The following is a 23,669-nucleotide window of genomic DNA, read 5'->3' on the forward strand; positions in this document are numbered from 1 at the left end:
ATATCATGTAATTTCTTAAAGGAAGAGCTGAAAATGTTACTGCCATTACTAATACATTACATTAGGCATACTAGCCCTCCTAATATAGATATAAAGTGGAATTATATATCCTAAACCCATTTTGCCTTAATCAAAAAACACAACAAAAGATCATAGGTATTATCTAACCTTACACAACACAGTTTCAACTATTTACATGTCAAAAACTGTCATGATATTTGCCTCCTTAGAGATGATTGTTTTATGGATCAAAAGAGGGACAATACACATTACATTCAACTAGTTATTTAATGACATAATCCTTCAAGAAATCCATAGGCAGTTCAAAGAAAAAATCAATCTTGTGCTCCTCCTTAATAATATGCTCTCTAACATTAAGCAACTCTTGTCTACTAACACTATCGAATTCTAACAAAGCATTAAACAAACTCATTCTTCTATTTTTTCCTTCAACCTCTTTTTTGAAATAAGAGGTAATTTCATGTATTTCTTGTTGGACAACTTTATAAGATTTCCCAAACTTACCAATTTCTTCAACCAATCTTGAGAAGCCTTCATCATTTCTTTTCCTCTTCTTGCTATTTGCAGTTTTCTGATTTATTCCCTCATTCACTGTTTGCTTTTTTGATCCAATTGCATCTTCTTTATCTTGATCATTATAGTCACTATCAAGCTCAACATCAACTTCTATTGCATCCTCATTGTTATCCAAATTCTCAGTATCAAGTTCCTCCACAGCATCAATTGTTGTTTCAGCCCCTACACCAGTGGCCCTATCTTTTCCAAACACTATAACTAACGAGTCATAGTGTGGGAAAGGTTTGTGCCTTAAACCCTATGCATTAGGATGACTATACAAAAAATTAAACAACCAAAATTTAAAATTAGTTATAATAGAAATATGAAAAAATATATTTCAAATAAGAAATATTCAATCTTACCCTAACCTAATCATCAAACACATCTTTTGAAGCGGTAACACATTTCTCTTCATCATTCCATCCAAAGCCACTTCCATTCTCAATCATCTCATTTATGACATTGTATTGTCTTTTCAATAATTTAACTCTAGATTCAATGTGAGGTGTAGCTTTCAATCCACTAGATGGAAGTCTTTCCTCTATCATTTTCTCCAGTTGTACTAGATACCCAACTCTAAAAGTCCTATTTTTTGCCTTCCAATGTAGGCTCTCTTTCAAAATGAGGAGACATTCAATTAATATTGCATCCTCCTGCTTAATCCATTGCCTTTTAAGCCCAACACCTTTACCTTTTTTCCTCCCTCTTGTCCTTTTATTTGGATCAAACAAGGTCATACTTCTTTCCTCATTGCTAGGTAGTGTTACTGACAAATCCATTATCTAATACATTTTGAAAGCCAATAAATTATGCAAAAACATAATTATCAACAAATTATGTAGACATGATGGTATGAAATATAAAAATTAGAATAATCCCCAATTACAATTCTATATAAAAAACATCCATAATTAAAAGAAAAAAATTCGTGAATAAAGACATCCAATAAAATATATTCATTCTCTAATACACTTTGAAAGTCAATAAGTTGTGTAAAAAGTATAATCATCAACAAATTATATAAGCATGATAGTATGAAATATAAAAAATTGAAATTAAAGACCTATATAAAAATATTCATAATTAAAAGTAAAATAATTCATTAATAAAAACATCCAACAAAACATATTTATAAAAGGAACATTGTGTTAAGATTGATTTATAACATTTAAACATCATAGTTAAATATGAAATTTTCATTGATAAATTTTTATGCATGTCGCACTCTCATCCAATCATTGAACATTTCTTTAGCAAGATTATCTCTCCATGCATTCCAATGATCACTTGGTTCCATATGTCTGATTACTTCAACTTCATCATTGTCTTCCTCTCGATTATTGACCATGTCACCAAGCTCACTTTCAATAGGGTCAATAGGCATCTCAGTCCTAATGTAATTATGCAAAAAACAGTAAGCAAAAATGATTTGACATTGTATTTTCATTGGGTAAAAAGATTGTTCCCTCAAAATAGCCTATCCAACTTTTAGTATTCCGAAACATCTCTCAATGCAATTTCTTGCTTAAGAGTGTTTCATATTAAAAAACTCATCTGGTGTATTGGGTTGATAACTTTGCCTCCAGTCATTCAAATGGTATCTTTGCCCCCTATATGGTGCCAAAAAACCTTCCCCATTGGTGTATCCGGCATCACACAAATAGTAAAATTCGATAATAAAAATTAAAATGTTAATTCAAAATATTTATCTAATATATTACCCTAATATAACATCTAATAACTTGATCATGGGGTTTTTACCTTGGGGGACACTTAAGCTATTTCTCCTATTAATGGCATCTCTGAGAACTCTACTGTCTATAGCTGAACCTTCCCACCCTGGTAAGACATAAATGAAATGCATGCTAGGTGTGCAAACACCGAGGACATTGGTTGCAATTTCGTTTTTCCTTGTACGATACCTAGGTTTATCGACTAAATCAATATGCACTTTTATATATGTTCCATCTAAAAAAATTCTAGCAAGAAGGGAAAAGTAAATACTAAATAAGTATTCTAAATTATACAGTAACCTAAAAAAATGTACTTTTGTGTTTTATGTAATAAATATGTACCTTGAACCATTTCCATCTTTCATCTGTTGAATTCTCTGTTATTGGCTTAGGCTTTTTAAGTAAAATGGCATGTAGTCTCAACATAGCATGTAATACTACATGAAATTTTCTACTTATTGTCTGACTAGACCTAACTATTTGTCGTTTAAACACTCTATTTTTGATATGGTGTGAAATGATATGCAAAAAATTATAGACCATTTCTTGTACAAAAGTATGTCTAGTTGATTGTAACCTTCCATGATTTTTAAGTAACTCACATAATTTAAAAATTGATCTTCTATCCATTCTACAATTCTCAACACATTGTATATTAGTATCAAAAATCATTTTCTGTAAATTTAGTGTCCTGATGTTATTTCTGTGACATGATTCATCAACATATGATATGGAACGCTTAGTTATATTCCTATGTTTAGCTAGCATGGCCACAACAACAAACACAAGCTTAATGAACATGGTTTCCATCATATGCAATCGCAAAAGCAAAATAATGACCAAACGCTGCCTATGTCGGAGAGGTAAACGAGTCATAACTGTTAAACATAAGCAATAAAAAAATAACTATTCAATTAGTCATTTGACACATGAAAATGGAAATTGAGAATAAACACAATAATGCAAATAAAAAAATAAAGACAATAAAAATAAGAAGTCCTCAACAATAAATAAACAGTTATCATTAGTGCATGTCCACAATTACAAAAATTATTAATTGATTTACTCTAATACATTAATAACATAATCAAGTGCATAATTTGATTATGGGGTAGAGCAATAAACATATTATTAACCAATTTTGTCATTAAATTATATAAACTTTCAATTTGTTAATTCCTAATGAAATTAGGAAAAGACAAGAAAAGAAGAAGCCAAAAAAGGTTGCTCTCTTTTGAAAAAATGGAAGGAAAACCAAAGGCACAAAGGAAATCCATTGATAATCATGCATGAAAATCAACAACGTTATCATTGCAATATCATCTTTTTATTTTCTAAGTAAAGTATATTAAAAAGAAAGAAAGACCAAAAAATCTGAAGGCACTGATTCTAGAACATTTATAATCATGCATGAAAATCATCACCAAAGGCACCAATTTTTTTTCCAAAAGGCTGGACATTTTGCAGCTAAAAGGGGCAAGGACAACAAGGCAACAAGGCAACAAGGTTGGAACCATTTCCAATAGGAAGAAAAATAAAAAAACACCAATTTTGGAACTTTTATGTAGTTAGTTGTGACATTTATACAATAGACTGAACACAACTTTATATGGCACCAAAATGCAGGTGGCAGAGGAGCAACTGCAAATCCTAAGCTCCAGAGCATAGTAGTTTCTAGGCAGGGGCATTCTATTGGGATAAATTTGTTGAAATCTAGCAGCAAATCTTTACATATGCCTATTCTTGATTTTGACAATATATTTTCAGGTTCTTGGGATGATGTTTTCAAGGTTTCAGTTGGACTCAACCTGGTTGGAACTATTGTGTGGAACCTTTTCTTAATGTGTGAGAAAATATTGGAATAAATTCTAAAGATTTTTTTATCTTCAACAAGTGGCAGCTTAAAGGAGTTCAGAAAAGCTTCTTAAAGCAGGAGATCAAGGGTTTTTATACAAAAGCATAAGTTTTGGATATATGAGACACTAGACACATTGCATCGATGGGTGAATATTTCACTAGTTTTAAAAGCTACCTAGATGTTGAGATAACATACAAAAGACATCCGGGATGGGATTCTATCACAACTATCTTCGCCGGAGATATAGTAAGTAATAATTTGTTATTGATTAACATATGTATAAGATATACTAACAAAGTTCACTTAAACAAAAATTTACAGGATGATGTTAATTTCTCGTTAATTTTGACTCTAATAAAGAAAGTTGCGGACTGGTATGACGACATCGTCTGATACATGGGATGTTAGATAGTCAATCTTCTTTGTCTATATCACCCTCATCCTCATCAAGAGATACATCATCGGGTCTTCTTAATGCTCCTTCTCTGATCATTGTTTCGCCTCATATCGAGGCTCTTGTCACCGAACCTTTTATTTTGCCCTCTACCACTAAGCTTTCTCTTGTTGATGTCTCTACTACAACCTCTATCGACGAGTGTATATCACTGGAGCCCTCTATTTTATTCTCTACCATCAAGTGCATGTTAGACGATCCTCTCGTCAGTAGACGAGAATTCTCAATTCATTACTTTAATGTTGCATTGGCTCGATGGAGAAATCTTATCTTAAATCGATTTACTAGTATGAAGGTTAGGAAGAGTCGTATAGAGGACATGATAACTTGTACAATTCTGCTTCATAACGAGGCTCTTATCATCGAACCCTTTATGTTGCACCCTACCACTAAGCCTTCTCTTGTTGATGTCTCTACTACAACCTCTATCGACGAGTGTATATCACTGGAGCCCTCTATTTTGTTTTCCACCATCAAGTGCACGTTAGACGATCCTTTCGTCAATAAACGAGATTTCTCAATTCATTACTTTAATGTTGCATTGGCTCAATGGAGAAATCTTATCTTAAATCAGTTTACTAGTATGAAGGATAAAAAAAGTCGTATAGAGGACATGATAACTTGTACAAAGGAGACACGATCTCATCACCACACAGACACTGTCTACCAGGTAAAAAAGTTAATAATTTCCTAGATATTTCAGTTATTTACAAATGCAAACATATAAACTCTATAGTAATTGTATATATTGTTATAGTCTCCTCATGAAGATAGTGACAAACTATCAAGAGGAAGTTCGACATTCCTTTCTTTCTCCACCTATTATTGATGTAAGTGCTAAACATTGTGAGTATATTGAAAATGATACTTCAAAAATAATTTTAGCGTTCTGTTAACTCTTAATTGTTAATATTGTTACAACATCAATTCTTTGATGAAGAATGATCTAGGAAAGATCCTATATTGACTTTTAATGTAGGCGATAACAAATCATTGCATAAGGTTTTCCTATTGACATTTTCTATGATGGTTCAGGTAATTATGATGTTGTTTGTAAATGTTATATTTGAATTCAACATTCGTTGATTGATTCCCTGTTAACTCGTTACCGTTGACATTGTGATAGTGCCTTGACATTTCTAAGGCCATACTGAGGGGGGAATACATGATGACATCAGCTCTAATAATATATTTACATATAATATTGACTGTAGACCTTGTAATCTCTATGACGCAATCCTTTGATTAACTAACATAAAATGTTAATACTATTATAGGATGTCAACGACAATGAATCACCCTACACAGTTCCCTATTGTAACCTTTTATGATGATTCCGGTAAGTATAACGTTGTTTGATAATATTATATTTTATTTACACATTCGATTATAGATTCCTTGTTAATTAGTTATTGTTAACATTGTGATAATGCCTTGGCGTTAGAGAGGTGGCATTGAAAGGGGATCCCATGATGACATTTGTTTCAACATTAGAGGTATGTACATTGTTAACTATATACTTTGTAATTTTTGTTAAACAGTTTGATTAACCAATATGAAATGATAAAATTATCACAGGATGTCATCGATGATGATGGATCACCCCATGAGGATTCCCTATTATCACTTTCTACAGTGGTTAAGGTAAATTGTTAGATTAACCAATACAAATTGTTACTTTTGTTAATATTAATTTTCATTGACCTTTTATCTATTGTTACAACAAGATATCTGCTTGGTCTATCTCAACACACCAAGCAAGAGGAAACAAATGATCGATGTGGCCTTTTAAGATAATGAGGTTACTAACGATGTGGTTCAGCTCTTGACACAAGGGGACATAGTTCAGGTAGGGAAATTTCATAAATATTTTCATTATAACTTTGATAAGTATGATTGAAAAGTTTATTATTTATTTACTGATTTCATGTATTTAACTCTAGTCAATCTCTAAATTTGATAGAGTCAACCTGACCTCATTTGTGGATTCCCCAACCATGACTCCTACCTTGTAAAACGTACTGAAAGAAATTTGAAAATCTCATGAGTTAATATAATTTTAAATGACATATTATTTGTTTTGGTGTAGTATTTACGCACATTTAGTGGTTAACTTGTCAAGAAGGGACTGTTCATTCGTAGCCCATACACAAATTCGTTGAAACCATAAATCCATTGTGCAGTTATCAAGTACCGAGCATGAGAAAATTTTCAAGAAATGGTTTGCGGAACCAGATCATTTCAAAAAACGTAAAGTGTACGATATAGGGATGAATACCAAAATTGTTTTCTAGGGTATAATCACTAACACATCCAGATGGTTGTCTGACAAGATAAGTTCACTTGGTAAATTAATTTTGTTTTTTAGTATAGAACTTCGTTTAGGTGAGTGATAATGTTAAATTTCTTATTTTTACAACATATAAATTCATTTTTGGGATTGTTATGCTAACGACAGCATGATGATATTATAGAGGTCTATTAGAATTGGACAATAGTTCTAACTTGTTTTGTTACACATATCCCTTATGAGTAACTCGTGTGGATGAAAGATCAGTATAACTACCAGTTTCCTTTGCTCTTTACACAACTGGTGGATGCGGATTATCCCCTTGACTTACATTGGAAACCATGGGGTGTGGCCGATGAGGTCAGTATTCGAATTTTAATTACTTTTCACTAAATTAAGGTCTAATATATATATATATATATATATATATATATATTATCAATGTGTACAGGTATTTATCTCGATAAACTTCGATAATACAGATTGGGTAGCAGGGGTCCTGAATTTGAAGAAGTGAAAAATTACAGTTTACAACTCATTACAAAGTTTTATTGTTGACCCGTAGCTATTTAGTCGGAAGATGTTGGGGTATATGTTGATGACACCACATTTGCTAACTATGACATCATTTTGGTCTCATATGGGTCGGACTTCATGGGACGATCCATTTGTATTGTATAGGGTGGTGGATATATTGTAGTAGACACCCCTATCAGGTGATTATGGTATGTTTATGTTATGATACATCTTGGCCTATCATTATCTTTTAAGGGGGAGGACTCGTTATACCTACGCACACGTTTAGGCACATAACTATATTTTCAGGATATTAATTGAGTATTATAGTATATCTCATTTGTATATGTATATATGTTTATTTATTCATATGTTTATATCTCATTTATATTGATTCATTTATATGTTTTTGTCCTTTATGTAATTATTATAAGCATAGGTATGGTGAACAAAAAACGACTAATAACGGATATATAAAATCAATATTAACATATATAATGATTACAAACCGAAATTTTTAAGATATATTAACAAGTACAATCACACGTTTCAAAGATAATATATTACAATCACAAACTTTATATATAAAGTAACAACCACAATCACAATTTTTATATCAAAATATATTACAATTACAAACTTTTTTATTTAAAGTAATAAGTACAATCATAACTTTTATATCAAAATGAACAAGTATAATTACAAGTATAGTTATCTTTTATTTTTCTTTTTACTTTATGAACTTGATGGTACAGAACTAGGTATCAAAATAGAACTCTTACAATTTTGTCTCGTATGTCCAAGTTTATGACATCATTTACAAATAAGTTGTTCAACAATCTTTCCTTGTGAAGGACGTTTATTTTTGTTTACTGCACGTCCTGCATAACGATGATAGATGAAATGTGGATGGATCCAATTTGATTGATCTTCTAATGGATTGACAGCCTCTACGTGACTATACGGTAAAAGGCGGTGTCGTATTATGGATGCACCTATTGAACGTAGGTGGTCATCTTCATATATCTGATGACGACAATGACATGCATTCAAGGAATCTGTGATAGTTAAAATTTTCTACATATATATGTTCGCTCTATAAGGTCGACTAGAGTATCATATTGACTATTACCAAGAACTTGGTATCATTCAGATGTAATATGATGCACCTTCAAGTTTGAAGACTTTCACACACGTTTGACAATTTTTTTCTCTACCTAAAGTGTTATCGAGCTAGTGCAAGTATCTGCAAATCATATAAATACAAACAGATATGGTGAGAAATTAACTATAAGTTTACATACACACGTTTATAATATGTTATAATATTTAATATGTACTTACTTGTATGATTTCTCCTTTCATAAAACTATCATTGTAATGTACCTTTGATGAACTCGATAAGCATAGTAAAGGGCAAACCTTGATCTTGTTTGACAAATGCATTAAACGACTCAATGATATTGATAGTCATTATATTATACTTATGCTCTGGGAAATATGCCCTTACCTATCGATCGAAATCCATCTCACATAGGTATGCTACTGTATCAGAGTGTATATGGGACAATGACTTTATTATCTCTCGAAATTTATACTCCGTGTATGCCTTAACTGTTTTCCAATACATCCATGTGACTTTTGCATTCTTCTTGTACTTGGATTGCATATTACAATAAAGGCGATGACAACAATAGCCATGGTGCACACTAGGAAATACTTCAGCCATTGTAGAGAATATGTTGACATGTCGATCTGAAATCATGGCTAAATGAGGTACCTCACCCAAACAATCCTTCAACTTTGTTATCTTCCTTGGGCCGATGCCAAAAACCAATCGGTATATCTAAATATTTCTATTCAATGCAACAGTAATAAATAGTTGACCGAAATATCTACCCTTTAAGAAGACAGTGTCAATATAAATCACTGGTCAAAAATGCTGTTGGAATGCACAAATACTACAACCCAATGTCATGTAAAAGTATTTAAATCGTTCATGTTCATCCTTTAGTGTATGTGTCACAGTTTCCTGATTACAACGTACTAAATTATAGCAATACTCTGACAGTAACATAAACCACTCTTTTAATGTACCCTTTAATGATTGAAGTGTTCAATTTCTTGTTCGTCATACTTGTGTGTATGATATATCAATTTTGTATCGATCGACAATATTAACAATGATCTCCTTTGGTTTATAAACACGATTAACTAATATAAATTTGGTCCTCAAAATTTGCCCTAGCGTTCGGGCCTCTACTTGCCTATGATGAGGTAATATTTGATCTTTATAACATGTGTGCTGGCTATCTAAGCGATGTAATTTGAAACTGTCACTTTCTCCCACCTTAATTACCTATGTACACCACTTACATTCCTCATTAACACATTTAACCATCCATCTGAGAATGTTTAACTTGTGCACTTTAAATTGATATCTCTTTTCAAGAGCATATCGACTTATTGCATTAATGACATGTTTTTTATTTGGAAATAATGTACTAATTTTTGGATAATCACTATCTCTTTGCACTCTTGGGCTTCTAGATATAGGTGGCTGATAAGGAAAAGGTGACAACCAATGAAATGCACCAATATGAACATTCCCACCATTAGGATTTGTTTGTAGAAAACTACTTGTACCTCCAACATCTTCATTAACCTCTAGCTTCTTTTCAACCTCCGATTCCTCAATAGGAATATCATGCATAACCATTCCATCAAATTCACTCTAATCTGAGAATTTTTCTTCGTTACCATGAAAAAATTCTTCTGTAGTATTCAATACATTAATATTTACATCATTTAAGACTGCAAAATCTTCCTTAGAAAATTCTTGTTTCGGATTGATCTACATATTTTGAATCCTTTCTAAACTAATCTTTTAATCTTCTGGATAATTACTCGACTCACCACCTTGTAAATTCTTATCTACTTGTTGAATCTCATAACTATCATCATTAACTGTAGTTGTTACAAAAACTAGAATACATTCTTTAAAAAGTTTAGACAGACCAATAAGAACTTCAACATCTTCATCGTTAAGAATTTTAACACGGATGTCGTCGTCAAGATGTTTTGGTTTCATGCTTATCTAAATGTTAAATATCCTTTGATCTATGTTACACTTATCGCTCACTATATCGATTAATCCCTTAAATGTTATGTGTTTTGGAATTTTAATCAATTTTTTGTTACCTCCAACATATTTTATTACATTGTCACCATTTTGAGGTACATTATTTTATTATTAAGTTTGAATTTTGTGATTTGATTTCTATTGCATAATTATACTTATTTCATAATTTGATTATATATTGTGACTATTAATATACTTTAATTAATGTGATACTAATTTATGAAAATATCACTTTACCCCTACATTGTAAAATATCATTTTATCTTCAAATATTATCTAATTTATCCTGACACATTTCATTGTAATATATCATTTTATCTTCAAATATTATCTAATTTAATCCTTTAACACATTTTATTATAAAATAACATTTCACCCCATACTACTATAATAATTACAAAATACCCCTAATAATTTTTATTAATTTAAAAACTCTAATTTATTATATAAAACATCACATGTAATTGCATTATTAATAAAATAATAACGATTAAAGTTATAGTAAGTATAAATACTTTAATATCATGAACTTTTTTCTTCTCACTTAAAATCCCGATCATGAACTTTTTTTTCTCTCTAGAAATTTCTCTTAAATAATGAGTAAAATTGTATATGTTAAAAGTAAAAAAAGAGATATAGTTTACATAGATATAAATGAATGATAGTTTTGGTTTTTTTGGAGATATTTTTGTTTAAATTCTTTAAAATATGGGTCTTTTAGTTTAAACCCTAAAATTATGGGTAAATGTTTTTCTATCCTTAAAAAGGGCAATTTAATTAATTTCCTTAAATATAGAATAAAATAAGGGTAATTTTAGTTTTTTTTTTTTATATTTAAGATATTTTCATTTAAATCTTTTAAAGTATGAGAATTTTAATTTAAATTCTAAAATTAGAGATAAATTTTTTATTATACTTGAAAAAATGGGTAATTATTTTAATTTTCCTTTTAACTTATTCATTCAATAAAGCGGAAATAACATATAGATTAAGAATGAGAACAATCCGTATAAATGTTCTTGCTTCTGTAAATAAATTAGTACCGTCCCATATAAAAATATCATAAAAACCAAAACATATTCCAACGATGAAATATTCTTGCTTCTGTAATAAAATAAAATGAAATTAAATAATAAAATAAAATATAACTAATGGAAGTTAATTTATGATGATCCTATGCTTAGAATATAACGAGTGTAAATATAAGGTTTAGCTTTTGATATTTGCCCTTGAATACCATGAAAGTGAGTAAAAATAATTAGACGGGCGAGTAATGATTATCAAACCATAGGGTATACCTGTCTATTCATCAAGCAAACCAATCCCAAACCGCACAAAAACTGAATCCAACGGCCACGCTTCTCCGTACGAGAGAGACCCTTTTAGCCCACCAAAAATTTCTAGCCACGCGCTTCACCTCGCCAACCATCACGCCCGCGATCGTCATTCTTTCTAAAGAAAAGCGAAAGTAAACGAAAGCGAATGTAAGAGAGGAGAGAAAGAAGCTTATGTTAACAGAGTTTTAGTTAGTTAGATTTGTGTTGCTTGATAGATCTGGTTGGTGGGAAACAGGTTAGTTAGTTCTCGTTTCACTTTTATTTTTTGTATTGTTTTCTATTTTTAACACTCCTGATTTTGCTTTCTCTTTCTTTTAGTATAAGTAAAAGACACTACAAATAGTGTATGCATTTGTATTTATTTTAGATTTTTTTTTTGTGATTATTATTATTATTCTTGTGTAGTTTTTGCTGGATTAAACGTGACGTCTTGTTGGGTCAACAAATTTTGGCTTCTATAATTTCAGTTTGCCTTTTTTATAAAGGAATTCCACAAATGGGGTTGAGCGCTTTGGTTCGTAATTGGATTTTTTAATTGTTGAGTTGGCAAAATATTGGATTAGTTGTGAGCTGAATTTGAAGTGTTGTTGTGGTGTGGCATCTCGGTGTTTGGAGGATGGCTTGGAAACTTTCTGAGCGTTGCTAGTTTGGTTAGTTAGCGCAGGGGTTGTGGAAGTGACGATTTAAGGTTTGTAGATTGATTAGGGTCTTGAAATTGGATGGTTATGGTTGACTTGTTGTAATGTTTGGAGAATTCGTACATAGTGGCTGCATATTTTGGCTTCTTTCCCATTTAGGATTTAAGATGGGCTGAGAACGGTTGTGTCAATGTTTCGATAATTTTGGAATCTTTTAGGCTTTTTATGTGTGCTGTGGATCATTTAGATTAGCTTAAATACAAGGTGAGTTCGAAACACATTTTACTTTAGCTAATAATGGTAAATTTGATGTTCAGAGGTTTGACCCTTGTGTCATTTATTTAGAAGGAATTGTAGGATGCCAAATCTAATAAAGCGTATTTGTGTTAGATGCTTGATGCTGGGGTGTTTTGGCACTATTGAGTACTTTTCTAATATATATAGGAAAATTAAAGTAGTTGTGCATAGAAGTCATGAATCACAAATAAAGCCTTATTACAGAAAGTAATTATGTGCTTGTCACGTGGCATTATATTACTTCAGAATCACTCATATATTTTGAATATGTTTTGAAACTCTTTTGTGTGTTAGTGAATATCTATTTTGAAAGCTTTGAAGTTTGGTCTTTCTTTACACTCTTTTAGGCATTGTTTGGTTTTCACTATTGGAATGTGTAATATTGTTTGACTTACTAGTTACTACTACCTATGAGAATTCTTATACAAGGACATCACATTTTCAGCAATTTTCTTTCCCTTTTTTGGGTCAAAATCGTATGTGCCTATGAAGTTTTGGGGAAAATAATCCATAATCAGAAATATTTTTACCTGAAAGGATCATCTATTAGCACATTGTGGGGAAATTGTATGCCGGCTTGTCTCAGTTTTCAGCTCATTCTAATGTGATCATGGATTGTATTGATACCATCAAAGAAGGACAATGAATGAATTTGAATGTTGAGAAAACTCTAAAGTGGTGTGTTTTTCAAATACTTTAAAAAATCCTTCCATCTAATAGATTCCACCTCAAACAGCTTCAGATCACCTTAATTGGTCTGCAGCCTAACTGTCTCTAAATGCAGGACTTGAAGAATGTGAAATTCATCTTGTTTGACCTATAGAAATTAGCCAAACTGTCGTACACTGTATTGACAGGGTAATTGCTCATGTGACGCCGTCTGTTAATCTTTTACAATTGCAATAGTGATAAGTGTGGAAGAAAATTTCTCGTGTCAGGTCCGTTGCTTTTGCAGAACTGATTAGTAGTCATATAGCTAGTGATGATGTGAAATAATTACTATTTGTTTGTTAAATGGGATGCACATACTTATAAATGCTCTACTCCAGTAAGAGAAAGCTTTGATTTTGGGTGCACTAGCTGACTTGTAGCAATCATTTGCTATATAATTATATTTATTTTGCGATTTCATTCAATTTAGATTATTGGCCTGAAAGCGTAATTGAAAAATTAAGAAAAAAAGAAATGAGTTAAACCTAAGCAAAAGAAAAAGGTGATTTAAAACCCTCCAAATAAAAGGAGCAATATTATGAATATTTAGGATATGATATATCTTGATGATTAGGGCATTGGAATACTGATGCATTTAAACTCTCTGCCACTTATTTGTGTGTAATGTCATGTAAAAATTGGAACTATTCAAAAGATTTTAAATCATTTTGGTTGCAATTCTCACTGAAACTTAATACTATAATATTTTTGTTTGAGATGCCTAAACTTGCTGCCAACTTAATCTTCGTGTCTCTCTTGACTCTTCTCTTACATCATTCTAGCCCAGTAGTTAAAGGTTGTTTTGTAGAAAGTAAGATATTTTCTGTGCTTTTTCTGCTCTTGTGTTTTCTAGGATTCCTATGTGTTTTCTGTCCGGTGGGATTACTTTATTAATATTATTTATCATAATATATTAAATTCTTTTCATCTTTGACTTGATAACAGCATATTTAATTAGGTGAAGTGCTGACTGTCAGTTTATTTTCAAGTCTATATTACTTTATCATGTCATATCATATTTTGCTGTTGTAGATTGCAGGTTTTATGAACACTTTGCTATCATAGCTGAAGGTGCCTGAACTGAATATTCATACACTTTGGGCACACACACTGCATAATGGCAGATGGACTATCAAGCTTCTGGGGTCCTGTCACTTCAACTGACTGGTGTGAAAAAAATTATGTCTACTCTTCTTATGTGGCAGAGCTTTTCAATACTATTTCAAATGTACCTGGCATTCTTTTGGCACTTATTGGCCTTATAAATGCCTTGAGACAGCGATTTGAAAAGAGGTTTAGTGTTCTTCACATATCTAATATGATACTTGCCATTGGCAGCATGCTATATCATGCCACTCTGCAACATGTGTAAGTATTATTTTGTTTTTTCATGTTCATTGCAGTTATATGATACAAATTTTCAATAACTTGATATAAGTAGTGAATGCATTGCTACCCTTGTTATAATGGCAGTAGAACACATTTAGGAGAACTGCACAGAATTTGTCTTTTTTTTTAATTACTTCTCTCCTTGCATTTGTGTAGTTTGTGACTGGAATGGGTAACTCATGTAATTTAGTTAACAGAAAGAGGGGCTTAACTTTGCAATGTATTTGGAGAAGCTGTTTTTACAGTAGCATTAAAAGTTAAAGAAACTAGAAAATTATTGGTTTAAAGAGTCTGTTGCAATTATAATTTTATGCATGTTATATGATTGTTCATGGAAAAAGTTAGTAGATTATTTTGTTGGAAAAGAATTTGACAATCCAACAGTATTGGATGCAAATTATAAGACTTAATGGAATCTTTTCAAAATCTAAAATTTAAATAAACTATTTATAGTTATGATTTACAATAAACTGTTTCGGGTTGTATTGGGCAATTGTTTAATGTTCGAAGATTACATACACCATAGTGAAGGGTCTGTAAAACATTTGAAATGAGATCTTTAATGGAATAGAAGGGGATTAGTGCAACTCAACTTCGTCTTCGATAAAAAAGTAATGATATTTCTGGATGGGCATACCCTGCATAAAACTTAAATGACCAGTTTTTCATGTGTCATCTAATCTCTTAGATATATATACACAGACATATAAGGATAAGGGAAAATAAAATAAAAAATGGAGAGAAAGAAGAAAAGAATGGTTCAAGAAGAGATATTAAATGCCTGTGGAAAGAAGAAAAGAATGCTTTTGTACATAGCACAGGAAGTTGTCTTAGTATGAAAAAGGCACTTCATAATTCTCATCAGGCGATACTGATCTGAATTAGACCAAGTAGTTTTTAAATTTTATCTAACTATATCTATCACTTTGATAGGAAAGTATCTCCTTTAGTCAAGATGTGCCTATCTAAGAGCATACCATTGGACTTCCTCCTTCAAAGTGTCTAGGTATGCATCAACCAAGAGTCAAATTAGAATGCTAGAAATTTTAAGCACTTCTTTAGGCTTGTTGATGGTTTTATACTCTTAGCACATGATAGAGCCAAAGAGGAACACTACTTTATTCTTTCTTACCTGTTTGCTTCAATAAATTTGATTTTTCTGAGCTAGCTGCATTGCCTGTGTCTTGGTACTCCTGCTCATCATCTCCAACTCTTTGGAAGTAGAGAGGGTTGGGAAAGACTGAAATTTGCAGAACTTGGACAAACTGTACTTGTAACTTAGCTGAAACTCATCTTAATATATATTTAACCTAACCTGTTTTGATAGATTGTTTACTTGCCTTGTTGATCTGAATTTTGTACATTGGGTTAATTTATCTCAGGCAACGGCAAGGTGATGAAACACCAATGGTGTGGGAAATTCTCCTATATATCTATATTCTCTACTCACCCGATTGGCACTACAGGAGTACAATGCCCACCTTCTTGTTTCTTTACGGTGCTGCATTTGCTATTATACATGCGCTGTTTCGTTTTGGAATTGGCTTCAAGGTACATTACATCATACTGTGTCTTCTTTGCATCCCTCGGATGTACAAGTACTACATCCACACTGCAGATGTATCTGCAAAGCGTCTTGCGAAGCTATATGTAGGCACCATAATCCTAGGAAGTCTTTGCTGGCTATTTGATCGCCTGTTCTGTGAGAAGGTGTCTACTTGGTACTTGAATCCCCAAGGTCATGCATTGTGGCATATTATCATGAGTTTCAACTCATATTTCGCAAACACATTCCTGATGTTTTGCCGTGCCCAACAGCGGGGATGGAATCCAAAAGTTGTTCACTTAATGGGATGTTTCCCGTATGTGAAGATTGAAAAACCAAAAACCCAGTGAAGAATTGCTGAACAAGAAAATTATACTCTCCTCTTGCTCACATTTTGTTGGTAGGTGTATGGTTTCGGTAAGTCAAGCAATAGCAATTTTATAATTCTTTTTCCCTTATTTCCTAAAATAGATGTAAATGATAATTGGATGTGATATGACCTGTTGAGATATTAGTTGATTTTAACTGTAAGAAAAGTGTCATCTTTTTTCTCATTTTCCAAAAGAGGAAGCAGAAATATTTGGTAGCACAGGATTCTCTTTTTCTTCAGAAGTTCGGTGAGAGGTTCTTCACCTTGAAGTTGATTAACAACCAACGATTTTGAGAGTTTTCATTTTTATTATGTTGAGGGATAATTCTGTACACATAGGAGCATTGAGAAAGTTGATAATGGGATGACCTAATGGACAGGTGAGGTTCATTCCAAAATTTATTGTTGCTGTTCAGTTTCTCAAACAATCGATGGAAATACCATTTCCACCTTAAATGACTTAGTTATATGTTTTTGCGCGAGGAGAAGAATTCTAATGTTTTTAGACTTGTATCAACTATTGATCCTGTAAAAGAGTCGGTCTAGATAAATAAGTAGTTTAATCAATTTATTGTTTAGATCAACATTAGAAATAATATATAAAACAATTGTTTACTTGATCATTTAATATAAATTCGAATTATATTTACATATAATCATTATGAGGACGTACATTCTATGTGTATTGGCATCTTTAACCCTAGGAGTTAAGTGTTTGGTGAAGTTGCAAAATTTTAAGATACTAAAATCATCATATGATTTGATTAGGGTGACCTAGTTGTCAAATTGGAACGGTTCAAATGGTTCAACCACGCTCAATCCCAGTCTGATGCTAAAACTAGAAGTTGAGCGAACTTGATCCAAGTTTCAAAGTCGTGATAAATTCAATTCCATTAAAGTTATTTTTTTATCAAATTATAGCAGAATTCACTTTCTTTGTATTTCATTTGATAGTGATCTTAAAAGAAAACGTTATAGTTTATTTGTTATGAAATTAATAAAATAACCTAATTTTAAGGTGTTTAAATGATATTAGCCATAATAAAAGTATATAAAGTTGGTTGAAACACTATTGCCTAGATTCAATCGTCTACTTTGAACTACCGTAAATTCTCCAACTTTAAACTTTCGATTTTTCATCTATTTCTCAATCAAATTCATCCGCAAGAAAAGTTTTAAAGTTTTATATTAATTATTTTCATTTCATTTAAAATATCTAATTATATTTTTTAATATCTTGTTTTTGAATTTGAAATTAGTTGTTTATTTGTGAAAATTAGTTATTTGTTAGACTTGGATCTGCTTTGTATGTTGAAACCGTAATTTTGTTGGAAATTAGTAGATTTTCTATTTTTAGGAAATTTTAGATTTAGGGTTAAATTTTTAAAATTTGCTTAGGAAGGTAAAGTGTTTTATGTTTAAATTGGTTGTTAGATGATGTAAAATTGTTTTGGATAATTTGTTTTTTGATTTGATAAGTGAAACAATGAATTTGATTGAAATTAAGAAGATTTTCCTATTGTTAGGCATGAAAAACCCACTAGACATGATCTCGTTTAGTTATTGCTCATTATGCATGGTTATTGTTTATAAAAATATGAGGGAGCAAAATAATAAGCATGGTGTCTGTCGGAGGCAATTGAATATTCATATATCACACCCAATTACTATTTAATGTTCATTGAATCTAGGGAGTAAAACGATAGGTGTGGCACTTATTGAAGCCAAATGGATATTTGTTAGGTCACACCTCGCAGACAGTAAAATGATATTTATATTTTTTTCTATATTTTTTCATTTTATAACATGTTTATATGTTAAATTTTCTTACATTTTATTTGTTTTAAAAAGTTCATTTTCCTTTAACTAATGTAGAGTTATTTTATTTATTTGAAAGAGTAACTTCTAGAGAAGAGTGATAAGTAGTCATTTAATCTTGTTAATTTCAAAGAAGAAAAATATAGATCTTATAAAGCACATTACTTTAAGGTGCAATTAACTATGAGAGAGAATAAAGACCCAATCCGAAAAATTCAGGGAAAATTGAGTGGGAGTTAAAAGCAACTTTTCAAAGGGATGTACTTTGGGCAATTTATTGATATGAAGGAGCATAAGTTTAGTGTTGTGCTCTACCATTGGGTGCTTTTTTGATAAATTAGTTGTCGAGACCTCTTATTAGAGTTTTGGTTTCAATTAAATGGAATGAATGTTCGTTTTAGCCATTTAGAGCTTGCATTGATGATTGAATCGAGGTTTAGCCTCTAGATCCATGTACAATCATATGTGTCGGTCTCATACGCAAACCATTTGAAAGTTAAGATATCTTATTGGATGCAATTCAGTTTCTTATAGAGATTTGCATTCAATTTTTTAGGCACAAGCTTAAGGCAATATCAACAAGGATATTGTCAAGCTGGTGGTACATAATTTTCTTCACTATGAGCTTATGGGAGTAAATAATACGAAGGTGGTTTCATAAACTTGATGATTGGTTGGTTTTGGGAGATGCTTTCCAAACATAATAATGTGATCCATGGAAAACCAAGAACGTGTGATCTAACAATGAATGACTATGACAAGAGTGTAGTAACCTAGATAGCATTGAGAATGTTGAAGACACAAGCTAAAGATAATAAGTATGACATGACAAATGACGTGAAAAACATCAAACACATGAGAAATGATATTATACATCTTTGGTGACATTTTTCACTTGTCAAAATACGAAGTGGAAGCTCGATTAGGCAAAAATTTGTGTGAAGAAAGTAAGAGAATTTAATTGTAGTTCAACTTTCTAGTATTTCTAGTTTTCTAGTTGTTTAGGAGTTTTATTTGTCTTAAGAGTTTTAGTTTTATTTTCTTTAGGAATTATATTTACATTAGGATTATTATTATTTTATTAAGATTATGATTGTTATTATCCTATAAATTATGTTTGTTATTATTCTATTTAGACTAGGGCCATAAATAATTATGTAACCCTGGGATAGATGATACATATTGGTATAATGAAATTGTGAGATCTTTTCTCTTTGTTTTTTGAGAACTTATGAACTTATCAAGAATATTTTCTTGTGACGTTCAAATATGACTTATCACTCTCCTTCTTTTCTATTATAGAGTGTGACATCAATTTATACCTTTGGTTCATGTCAATTATAGACATTGGGTCAATGTTTTTATATATTTGGTTCATGATTATCTATAATCATTAGGTCAAGGTTTTTATACTTTTGATTCGTGTCAAGTATACATATTAAGTCAAGGTTTTCTTTCGTTTATATAAATTTGATTTAGCTTTTTTGGGTTTCTAGCTTTTTTGCTTGCATGTAGGGTCTCATAGTTCATTTGTGAGATTCAAATCAGTTTGGTATCATAACTCGGCTCTAAATAAAAAAAAGAAGAAGAAAAAACGAAGTAAAAAAAAAAGAAAAAAAACCATTAATTTAAAGTGTGCAAACATGAGTGATTGAGTGATTCATTTTTTTGGAAATGAGTGAAACATGTGAAGGAGTGTGTGAGGTCCTTCTAACATATTTTATTTGTTACAATCATGTCATTAAGTCAAAATAAAAGTTTTGTTGAAAGTAACGATTTGAGGACAAATCCTTTTAAAGAGAAGGGGGATGATATGATCTATAAAAAACCAAGAACATATGATCCAATAATGAATGACTATGACAAGAGTATGACAGGCTGGATAACATTGAGAACATTGAAGACACAGGCTAAAGGTAAGAAACATGTTATGACACTTAAGGATGACATGAAAAACATCAAACACATGGGAAATGATGTAACACATCCTTGGTGATGTTTTTACTTGTCAAAATATGAAGTAGAAGTTTGATTAGGCAAAAATTCATGTGAAGAAAGCAAGAGAATTCAATTGAAGTTCAACTTCTTAGTATTTTTAGTTTTCTAGTTGTTTAGGAGTTTTATTTGTTTTAAAAGTCTTAGTTTTATTTTCTTTAAAAATTATAATCACATCAGGATTCTCATTATCTTATTAAGATTAGAATTGTTATTATCCTAGAGATTATATTTGTTATTATCTTATTTAGGCTGGGGCTATAAATAATCATGTAACCTTGGGATAAATGATACACATTGACGTAATGAAATTATGAGATATTTTCTCTTGATTCTTTTGAGAACTCATAAACTTATCTAGAATATTTTCTTGTGACATTCAAATATGACTGATTACTTTCCTTCTTTTCTATTCTAGAGTGTACTGTCAACTTATACCTCTGGTTCATATCAGTTATAAACATTGAGTTAATGTTTTTATACCTTTGGTTCATGATTACCCCTGATCATTAGGTCAATGTTTTTATACTTTGGTTCATGTCAAGTAAAGGTGTTGGGTCAAGGTTTTTTTCACTTATATATATCTGATTTAGCTTTTTTGGGTTTCTAACTTCCTTACGTGTGTGTAAAGTCTCATAATTCATCTATGAGATTCGCATCACATAAGCATATGGTACACAACCTCATAACATATGTTCAATAGCTATTCAACCAACATATGGTTGCATTCGAGTCAACATTAGCAGATGTCAACAACTATTGACAACTTACACTTATGATGCATCTACTATAGAGGTCAAGAAAAGATGCTTTTCTATTGATGCTGTAATACCTCTCTCAGAAACATACCCCTACATGGAATATAACCTAAACAAACGTGCACTACTTGACCTCTTAATTAAAACAGTGGAAATAAAAGCATGATATTAAATATTTTACTTAAATGGGTGCAAAAAGGTGTAATATTTTACTTTATTCATAAATACTAAAATTCATCCATAAATATTGTATCTGAAAACCAAACTCATAAATATAAGTGTATAATACATTCATATGGTCTCAAATTGAAATAAAAACATCCTATCAAATAAACTACAAAATGATTGTTTTATCTCCTGCCTTCATGTAACAATTCGGCTAGACTGCTAGCTCCCTCACATACACCATTACTCACCTTTATTTATGAAACCACTGAAAAGGAATGTGTGAGTGAAAAACACTCAGTAAGTAGGTAACCTTTTTACACCTTATATAACCTATAAACTGAAACTAACATTCTACTGTTGAAGCTTGTTGTGGTAATAACTTAGCACCTTGATGCCTTAAATATAGGTCATTCACAAAGACTACTAAAACCTAAGCTGATCTTGATATATTTGATACCCTAATAAAAGTAACTGTCCACTATTTGATGTGCCTTGTGCACATGTCATACGACCTATTGCACTAACTAGCTATGATAACCTAATCAAATGGGAAAAATGGTTGTAACTTCTCTCTTACCACATATGCATAATACAAGATTACTAACTAAAAAACCATCTTTGAATGGCCCCTACCATAGACATATATGTGATGTACCCTGCTGATCATGTGAGGAACTAACTACAGTGCCACTATCCTTTACTATGCACAACCAAATTAAACTGAACTATATGGCTAATGCACCTTGGTATTAAGTATATGATGCATCTCATAAGTATCTATCTCTAGTAAATTCTTATTTTTTTCATTTATCATGCCACTTATGCACATAGGTGGTAACTATATAGGTGCATACCACTTTCCTTAACTTTCTTGATTTTTGACTCAGATTTGATCCAATCAAGGTTTGTGTCGTCTTTCACATGGTCAAATATTTTCCTATAGCTAACTATCTTATCTCACTTTACTAAGGTCTTTCTATTCTTTTTCTTTTCTTTTCCACTTCTTGTACTTAGCTTAGGGGTAAAATAGTCTTTTCTTCCCTTTAATGTTTCGCTAATTACACATACATGGGCATGTTACACTTCTTGCATCCCTATATTTCTCACATTGTTTATATACGGGTGAGTTATTATCTTACGCCCCCATGTTTGATTGTTGTACATAATTTGCTTCCTAATATCAACACAAACAATCATTTTTGAGGAAACGACACATGGGCATGTGTCCCATATCACACGACTTTATGGGCATCTCTTTAAAAGAAATGTGAGGTCACACTAAATTTCCTATTTCAAACAAAAGATGCACGAGCATGTAAGTTACCCTATATGGTCGTGTATCGTAACTTGGACACTATCGGATCTACTGTTTCAAGATTTTCAACAATCCAAATGCAAACCAAAGGCCCTAATTCATGTGAAATATATTCTAAGTGCTCTTAAACATATTTCAAATAAGGAATAACCATTATGCACATTTATATTTGCATATCAACAATTTTACTTATATATATATATATATCCCATCAACAATTACACTTACGTTTAACATGTACAAATACTCTATGAATTAATCAAGCTTATATGAATCCTCATAGTCCAGAATATTAGTTACACATATAACAATCATCACACGACATGTTCTTTAAAAAAAAAAAACTAAGCCAAAGCCATCATACTTGGATTCCAACGACAAGCTTATCTTCATGTGACTAGGGCAATTCCAACGAGCTTTCAACTCTCTCTTCTCCTTCTTGTTCATATGGTTGTGGGTTTAAAAATAACATAACCATTAGGTTAAATGCTATTCTTACTTTGCTCAACAAACACGATACATGGGCGTGTATAATGTTGTTCAATTAATGCAGTTTCTGATTTTACCACGAAACTTATCTTATCTAAATTTTCAAATTTTTGTGGATGATGCACGATCGTGTATACTAACATACATAGTTGTGCACCCTACTAAAATCTCATCATTAATTACAATTTAATGCAATGAGAAAAGACTAATTTGCCTTTGGGTTTATCCATGGGTGTTACAATCCTTTCCTCTTAAATAAGTTTCGT

The 23,669-nt window shown here is 31.4% G+C and overlaps 2 protein-coding genes across 4 annotated transcripts; one reads left to right on the forward strand and one right to left on the reverse strand.

Annotated features, from left to right (window-relative positions):
* Nucleotides 1–283: 283 nt before the first annotated feature.
* LOC123205763 (uncharacterized protein At2g29880-like) lies at nucleotides 284–1,127 on the reverse strand. Its single transcript, XM_044622792.1, has 2 exons — nucleotides 963–1,127; nucleotides 284–835 (listed from the first exon to the last, which is right to left on the reverse strand). Exons 1-2 carry the CDS (start codon nucleotides 1,125–1,127, stop codon nucleotides 284–286), a joined length of 717 nt encoding a protein of 238 aa, XP_044478727.1.
* Nucleotides 1,128–11,855: 10,728 nt separating this feature from the next.
* LOC123205771 (alkaline ceramidase-like) lies at nucleotides 11,856–17,081 on the forward strand. 3 transcript variants are annotated; one of them, XM_044622802.1, is made up of 4 exons: nucleotides 11,856–12,144; nucleotides 12,315–12,597; nucleotides 14,588–14,923; nucleotides 16,327–17,081. In XM_044622802.1, the coding sequence occupies exons 3-4, from the start codon at nucleotides 14,673–14,675 to the stop codon at nucleotides 16,838–16,840; spliced, it is 765 nt and encodes a 254-aa protein (XP_044478737.1). In that variant the 5' UTR covers nucleotides 11,856–12,144; nucleotides 12,315–12,597; nucleotides 14,588–14,672; the 3' UTR covers nucleotides 16,841–17,081. The 3 variants fall into 3 exon arrangements, with proteins under 3 accessions (XP_044478737.1, XP_044478736.1, XP_044478735.1); XM_044622801.1 differs by lacking the exon at nucleotides 12,315–12,597 and having other exon boundaries at nucleotides 14,595–14,923; XM_044622800.1 differs by lacking the exon at nucleotides 12,315–12,597 and having other exon boundaries at nucleotides 11,858–12,144.
* Nucleotides 17,082–23,669: the final 6,588 nt, after the last annotated feature.

This window comes from Mangifera indica, unplaced genomic scaffold (assembly GCF_011075055.1).
Source record: "Mangifera indica cultivar Alphonso unplaced genomic scaffold, CATAS_Mindica_2.1 Un_0015, whole genome shotgun sequence".
Taxonomy (NCBI): domain Eukaryota; kingdom Viridiplantae; phylum Streptophyta; class Magnoliopsida; order Sapindales; family Anacardiaceae; genus Mangifera; species Mangifera indica.

What these genes read in the sequence shown, in the direction of transcription:
- LOC123205763 (XM_044622792.1), bottom strand. Translation starts at nt 1,127, where the DNA reads ATGATAGAGGAAAGACTTCCATCTAGTGGATTGAAAGCTACACCTCAC. An exon ending in GTGTTACCGCTTCAAAAGAT is followed by an intron (nt 836 to 962) that starts GTGTTTGATGAT and finishes CCTAATGCATAG; the next exon opens with GGTTTAAGGCACAAACCTTT.
- LOC123205771 (XM_044622802.1), top strand. Translation starts at nt 14,673, where the DNA reads ATGGCAGATGGACTATCAAGCTTCTGGGGTCCTGTCACTTCAACTGAC. An exon ending in CATGCCACTCTGCAACATGT is followed by an intron (nt 14,924 to 16,326) that starts GTAAGTATTATT and finishes AATTTATCTCAG; the next exon opens with GCAACGGCAAGGTGATGAAA.